Here is an 8,499-nt window from a genome sequence, read left to right on the forward strand (position 1 = left end):
TCCCCTTCCCACTACACACATTGCCCTAAGTTTTAAAATTAAAACAAAAAAGACCTGCACAATAATGAAAGCTCCACACCCGCCACACACATACACATGCTTCTGTCTTAAATTTTAAGATAAAGGTAACAGAGGGTATATTTTTTTCTCTCACACAGTAATGTGAGTGTCATAAAGTTTTTGTCATAAATCTTCACACACACACACAAAAGGGTATGACCCACACAAAATGCCAAACACAAGTTATGCTTGTAAATCTCGAGACAAAAGATGATCCATACCACAAGGAAAAGTACCTCGAATTTTCTAGCCTAAATCATTAGAGATGAAAAAAAAGTGTACAGACAACACTATAACAAGACCACATACATTTTCTGCCTTAAATATATACTATCCTATAATATTCTTGCTCTAAATCTTTTGACAAAGCATAACACACAAACACACGATAATGGGGATATCATGTGATTTTCTACCTTAAATATTTATACAAGAAGTGACTCACAATAACGAGGACATGAGATATTGAATCCCTAAATTTTACACCATTGTGGATTCTGAGGACAACATCTACGCCCACATTAAAAACGGAATCGTATGGTACAAAGTCCTAATATTTAAGACAGCAGCATTCTCTGACATTAAGGAGGGGAGCAGATATTTTAAGTCCTAAAACTGAGGGTGAAAGACATACATTCACGTTAAAGTAGTGAGACCACATGTTTTAGATCCTAAAATTCAGAGGCACAAGCATGTCCACATTAAAGAAAACTTCCTACATGTTTCAAGTCTTAAAATTGAAGGCCAACAATATACACACACACACTAAAAAAAATGTGCCTGCATGTTCTGTCTTAAAATTCAGGCCCAACAACATAAACCCACATTAATAAAATGAACCCTCCATGTTATAAGTCCTAAACAGGAGACGACATACACCCACATATTCAAAGCTGAGGGCTAGTAACATATACCTGCATTTTAAAAAATGTGCCCACATGTTTTAAGTCATAAAATTCAAGGTCAACAACATACATCCATATTAAGATAATGTGCCCCACATGTTTAAGAACTAAAACTGAGAACATACATGAATCCACATTAAAAAAATATGCCCATGTCCTAGCTTTCAGAGCCAACACCATACATCCACATCAACAAATATGAACCGTCCATGTTACCAGTCCTAAACAGGAGAAGCAATGTACACCCACATTAAAAAAAATGCATCCTACTTGTTTTAGGTCCTAAAACTGAGGGCCAGCAGCATAGCCCACATTAAAAATTGGGCTCATGGTTCAAGTCTTAACATTCAGAGCCAATGACATATGCCCACATGTTCCAAGCCTTAAAATTCGGGGCCAATAACATACACCTATATTTTAAAAATGTGCCCACATGCTTCAGCCCTTAAACTGAGAGCCACCAACATACACTCACTTTACAAAATGCATCCACATGTTCTAAGTCCTAAAATTCAGGGTTAATAACATACAACCACATTAAAGTAATGTGCCGCACATTTTAAGTCCTAAAAATTTAGGGCCAACATACACCCACAAAAAAAAAAAAAAATGTCCCCCACATATCTTAAGTCCTAAACCAGAGCAACATCAGACACTCTCATATTCTTTTACAAAATGCACCCACATGTTGTTAGCCCAAAAATTCAGGGCTAACAACATACTCCCTCATTAAAAAATGTGCGCCATGTATATTTTAAGTCCTACACCATACACCCACATTAAAGATGATGAGGGGGAAAGTGTGGGGGAGGGGAGAGGGGTTTAATTACTTCGGCTAGAACGCCGAACAAACAATTCTTTCAGATTAGTCGACCGACCCCGTGCCAAAGGCCATGTCAAGCAGAACAGAGATAATGAAAGTTTTTATACTTAACCAATAACAACAACAATAACAACAGCAATAATAATAATAATAACAACAACAAAAACCAAAACAAAAATATTAATTAACATGGTTTGAAATAGTTTTTTTTTTTATATATTCAGACCATCACTAATCATTAAATATAAAACAAAACAAAACAATCAAAATTGAAAAAAAAAAAACAGAAATAAAAAAACCAACCAAATTCAAATAAAAACTTAAAAAAAAACAAAAAAGTACAGACGAGAAATGTTTTTTGTTTTCTTTTTAGAAAAGGGGCAGGTGGATGGGGTAGGGTGTGTGGGGTGGTAGAGGGCTAAATCATCATCATCATCGTCATTATTATTATCATTATTAAAAATTTTTATTTTCATTAATTTATATATATATAATATATATATATATATATATATGTATATATATATTATTTATTTTCATTTTATTTTATTTAGTCATTACTTTTCTTTTGTTTGCATGTTTTATTATTTTTTCTTTTCAAAAGTTCCGGAATTAAACTGAAAGGGTTGTAGAGGTGGTGAAACGGGGGGAGGTGGGAGGGGTGCAGAAAAGTAGAAAGAAAGAAAGATGGAAGGTGGGGTGAAAAGGGTGTCATAAAGGGGACTCTGGTATAACTGACGTAGCTGCTAAAGGTCGTGCTACTGAGGAGACCGACACTGTTGAACGTTTCGAACTAATAGACATGGCACGGCGTCTGTGAGGTCGGTGGAATTCCCTTTCCAGTTCTTCATCATCTGTTTCCTCCTGAAGAGAGAGAAAGAGAAAAATGGAAATAATAATAACAACAACAATACTAATAATCCTTTCTACTATAGGCACAATGCCTGAAATTTTGGGTGAGTAGGTAAATTGATAACATCGATCTCAGTACTCAACTGGTACTCAATTTACTAATCCCAAAAGGATGACAAAGTTGACCTCAGTGGAATTTGAACTTAGAAAGTAGTGACAGGCAAAATACTGCTAAGCATTTTGTCCAGCATGCTAACAATTCTGCCAGCTTGCTGCCTTTAATGATAATAATAATAATAATAATAATAATAATAATATAATAATAATGTACAGGAAACAAACAGGGGCTGCAATAAGGGTGGAGCACTTGCAGAAAACTGCACTGCTTGGAACCGCTTGAATACTCCAGAAGGTGCTCAACAAATAAGAGGTGTAACCTTAGTTCACTGGTAGTGAACAGCTGACACTGTAATACATCTCCAGCGTTAGAAGCTGTGCAAAGGCAATGATAATAATAATATTACTTTCTTTACTGGTTATAACAACTGAACACAAAACATAATGGACAATACAAAGATAAGGGACAGTGAGCTTATAGGTGTAAACAGCAAAACACAACAATTAACAAGGAAAATTACCCAACAATATATAATTCCCCAACAGGGGGAGATCCACTGAGAGGTGACCAAAGCAACCTCGCCTGCTTTGGGTTCCTAACACCAAGGGTTCCTGCTCCTCCTCACTCCATCTGGCCTACAGGTGCACACTTAGAATAGGCCCATTCACATGGGCCATTCTTGCTATATTCACCCACCTGTCGACAAACTTACTGGATGACAGCACCTCTCTTTTCTGGTGGAACCTGAAAAAGTCAACGAGGCCTTGCCAAAGAGGAAGGCACCCATCTTCAACTCTTTCTATAGCGCCCATCATACAATCATAACCATCAGAGAAAAACTGCCTTTCCTTCCTGGCCAAAACAAGGAGGCAGAGCAAGCTTCAGGATGGACTCGGACAATAGCCACATCACTCCTACATGTGACAAAAAAACTGTTCAATGAAGCTCTACAAATCAGCTGTGAGCAGACACTGTACTAGTGCATGCAGAACGGTTTCCTCGCTCCACATGCACCTCAGACATCCATGTAGCCTACACATCCATGCCTGTAGAGCTTATTCCGATCTGGCAGCACCCTGAGGTAGCACTGCTAGGCCAGAGGTTTCTGGAAATTATCCATAGGCCCTGACCCAAAAGTCCTCCAGAAGAAACCAGCCAGTTGATTCCTCTCAATGCCTAGAGTTGTTTTGAGATTGTCATTGCTCTTGCCCTCTATTACCCCCCCTATAGAACTCCAAGGGAGAACTTCCACTGACTGCATTGCTCAACTGACTGAGGGCTGTGAGCTTTTGGAGATACTCTAGGGGGTCAAGTACCCTGTCTTGTTCTATGCCCGATCCAGGACTTTAGCTCCGTCAAGGAGATGAGCTGCAGAAAAGCATGTCTAACAAATGGCAACCACACCTGCTCACTGCTAAGGTATCACTGGAGATGTTGCAGCCTCAGAACATGTCTGTGCATCATCAGTCATATCATACCCAGTCCTCCATGCAATGGGTGCTGACAGCAAATGGACTGTCTAACAAGTGGTACTCTTGCCTTCCTCAAGAAGCAGAAGAGCAAGCTCACCAACCTGTTTAGCCATGAAGTAGGACACGGGATGACAGTTAGGTGGTAGTATATGATGGATGCGATGTATGCATTCACCACCTCTGCCTGACCTTTCAGGGACAGCTTCCTCTCAGCCCATTTCTGGGTGGGACTGGCCACCCTGTCTGTCACCTCCCTCCAGTTCTTGTCTACTTGCAGGTCCAGACCAAACCAGTTCCTGAGCAACTTAACTGGTCCTTCCATCCAGCACCCAACAATGCTGTTAATCAGCATGGACCTGCCTCTCCAGGCACCAAGCTGTAGACTCACTGATTTCTCCTGGTTAACCATTATTCCTGTCACTGCTTCGTATTCTCTTAGCAGAGTGACATCCATCTCTATTTCAGAGACATCTGACACTATCACATTGACGTCCACATATGCTGACACACCTCTTCTGCAGCCTAGCTTATGTGGGATGCCCCTTGAAACATCCAGCTTCTGCAGTAATAGCTTGAGTGCCAGTATGTAGAGAAGAGGTGAGAGTGGGCATCCTTGATGCTAAACAATTCCAACAGGTGACCATTTACTTTGACCACCGAACAGATGTTGCTTTACATTGCAGTGATCCAGCCTCTGAAAATGGGATCAAAGCCAGCTGCCAAAACAACAACCTCCAAGTACCAATGGTTGACTCTATCAAAGGCTTTTGACTGATCCAAATTCATCAGAGTCCCACCTATGCCAGGTTCTTTACCAACCCTCTCAATGATGTATTGCGTGAGGTGGAGGTTGTCATAGATAGATCTGTTGTGGATAGCATGTCTGTACATCACCCACTAGTCTGGCCATGATAAGCACCAACCTCTTTGCTAACATCTTGGCCAAAATGTTGTAATTTTCATTTAGCAGAGTTACTGGCCTAAAGTTATCAACAATGTCCCCCTTGTTTGGATCCTTTCTCAGTAGCATCACCACACCTTGGCTCCTAGATCTGAGGATTCTGCTGTTCTGCTGCTAATTGCAGTAGACCAAAATCTCACCGAACAAGTCTGGCATATGAATATAAAGTTCGAAGGGCAGACCATCCTATCCTGGAGACTTCTCACTCATGCAACTGTCCAGTGCATCACATATATCTTTCGCTGTCATCAGCATTTCACAGAACTCTACATGCCTGGCCAAAAGCCATGGCTGTCCTTCAAACCAGTGTGTGCCTCATACAGTTCAGAAAAGGATTGCTGAAATTCAGTACAAATCTGTTTGAACTCATGTAGCATGCGCCCGTCTCGACCCATCAAAGACCGAATTGTGGTTTTATTGCCACATTGCACCTCGGCCATTCAGGCCCATCGAACAGCTTTCATTCCCTCAGGTTTTAGAGCACGTGCTCTAGCTCTAACAATGCAACCTTCATGCTTGGTGTTGAAGAATTGGTTCAGAACTAATCACGCTGCCAGTATGTCAGTTGCTATGTCACTACTAAGTGCCTCTTCTAATTTCCTAACTAGTTCTCCCTCTGCTTTAGTATTCTCTATTGCTAATTCCCTGCTGAATCCTACTGCTTCTACTCTAACTGCACATTTTAGGGCTGCCTACCATTGGTTGTTGATGACTGCACCCGTCAATGTTTGATGGACTAACTTACTAATCCAATCTCTGAAAGCTTGGCGCACTGGGAAAAAAACACATCTAGCTTCCAGTATCCAGGGCCCTGCCTATGGAGCCTAAATAGGCTGATCTTACAGATCACAAATTTGTGGTGTGTATAGCTGATAACTTTAAATTGTGGACAACCTATGCTATCCTTGTCTGCTGTGGAACACTGCTTACTATTTGCGTGTTATTGGAGATGACCCCATTGGCTACTACCACCTGACTTCTATCCTTCAGAAAGTCATGAAGCCATTCTCCCAACTTTCCAACTATGCCAAGATCACGCAGTTTGTGACATATCATTCCATGATTGACTTTATGAAAGGCCTTTGCAAAGTCGAGATATATGACTTCCACATTTGAGTGGTTGAGCAGTTGTTTCAGCACCCAGTCATAGTGTTGTAGGAGCTGCGTTAGGCAGCTTCTATCTGGTCGGAAACCATGTTGTGTATCAGGCAGCAAGTCATTTTCTTCAAGGAAGGCGATTAGTTTCCTTCTGACTATTCATTCCATGACCTTGCTGATGTGTGAGGTCAGAGAGATAGGTCTGTAGTTCTTGGCCTCCGCTCTGCTACCTCCTTTATGAATAGGGAATATTTTACCCACCTTCAGTTTTCTTGGAAGTTTGCTAGTTGTAAGGAAGCTCTGAAAGAGGAACTGCAGTAGTCTTACTAGGACTCGCTTACATATATATATTTAATGATATATATATATATATATATATATATATATATATATATATATATATATATATATATATATATGTATATATATACTTATATCTAATTGTATATATATACATATATCTAATTATATCATCATCATCATCATCATCGTTTAGCGTCCGTTTTCCATGCTAGCATGGGTTGGACGGGTCAACTGGGGTCTGTGAAACTGGAAGGCTTCGTCAGGCCCAGTCAGATCTGGCAGTGTTTCTACGTCTGGATGCCCTTCCTAACGCCAACCACTCCACGAGTGTAGTGGGTGTTTTTTACGTGCCACCTGCACAGGTGCCAGACAGAGCTGGCGAACGGCCACGAACGGATGATGCTTTTACGTGTCACCGGCACGGGGCCAGGCGATGCTGGCAACGGACACGAACGGATGGTGCTTTTACGTGCCACCGACACGGGGCCAGACAGAGCTGGCAACCGGCCACGAACGGACGGTGCTTTTTACGTGTCACCGGCACGGGGGCCAGCCGAGGCTGGCAACGGACGCGAACGGATGGTGCTATATATCAAATTATATATATATATCAAATTATATATATACATATATCTAATTATATATATATCTTATTATATATATATATATCAAATTATATCAAAGGTGCGGTTTATGCGACATGGAGAGATGGGTTATCTGGAAAAGCAGCTTAGACCCTACTACATGTCTAAATACAAGGACAGAGCTTTTCGGATCATGCCCACATGTAACTAAATTTCTGTTACGTTTTTGGTCCCCTAAAGAAAACGGATAGAACATGCTTTCTGTGTTATGTCCCAAGAAGAATTTACATATTTTTATATATTTTTATATATTTTTATGTATTTTTTTAAAGAAACTGTACACGAAAAATGCGAGCGATGTATAAGTACGCAGGCAAAGCAGAGTTATAACAGAGTAATTTCCCTTCATTTTTAACGGTATATTTTCATAACGTTTTCAAATAGCCAGATAACCGAAGAGATGGTGTTGTGGATTTCCACTTCGGCATCTGAAACTCAGAGTTTTATCTTGACTACCGATTAATGTAACATATTGTATATATATATATATATATATATATATATATATGTATATATATATATATATATATATATATATATATGATTGATTGATTGATTGATTCTAGTTTCAGCTTATGAGCTGTGGCCATGCTGGGGCACCGCCATTTGGTGTTGCTACTTGGTTTCACTTCATGAAGGCTTTCTAGCAACTGCTATTTGGTGCATGAGAGAGTTCGATGCAGCTGCCCTCATCTGCCCCTCCTGCCGTGAAGTTGGTTCATCTGGGACACCTGACAGGAAGAGATCCAGCTTCATTTTAAAGACATCTGTATCCACCCCATGCAGGTCTCTCAGGTTCTTCGGGAGGATATTGAAGAGCTGTGGGCCTCGGAAGCCCAGGCTATCACAGAATCTTGTCCTACATCTTGATGGCAGGTTTGGAGTCCTAGGCACCACGCAGTGGCGCCCAGTTCTGGCATTTGCGTAACTCTCGATGCCAAAGTTCAGGACACTTCCCTCCAGGATCTTCCAGATGTATATTATGGCATATCTTTCCCGCCTACGCTCCAGGGAATATAATTTTAATCTCTTGAGTCTTTCCAGTAGCTTACATTCTGCATAGAGGCTATCTTCTTCGTGTAGCTTCGTTGGATCGCCTCAAGTTCTGTGATCAACTTGACACTGGATGGTGACCATAGCTGAGAGCAATAGTCAAAGTGGCTTAGGACAAGTGTCTTCCAGAGGACCATCATGGTTTCTTGTTCTCTTGTTCTAAAGGTTCTAAGAATCCAGCCAGCCAGCCGTCTACATTTCATTGTCAGT

The 8,499-nt window shown here is 40.7% G+C and overlaps 1 protein-coding gene across 1 annotated transcript in view; it reads right to left on the bottom strand.

Moving 5' to 3' along the window:
* Positions 1 to 2,310: 2,310 nt before the first annotated feature.
* LOC115223009 overlaps positions 2,311 to 8,499 on the bottom strand; it is a 31,828-nt gene continuing 25,639 nt past the window's right edge. The window contains exon 3 of the mRNA XM_029793432.2: positions 2,311 to 2,652. Within this exon, the coding sequence (XP_029649292.1) occupies positions 2,500 to 2,652 (153 nt within the window). The 3' untranslated portion in view covers positions 2,311 to 2,499. The remainder of the gene's footprint in view (positions 2,653 to 8,499) is intronic.

Source organism: Octopus sinensis, linkage group LG21 (genome assembly GCF_006345805.1).
Source record: "Octopus sinensis linkage group LG21, ASM634580v1, whole genome shotgun sequence".
NCBI classification, from domain to species: domain Eukaryota; kingdom Metazoa; phylum Mollusca; class Cephalopoda; order Octopoda; family Octopodidae; genus Octopus; species Octopus sinensis.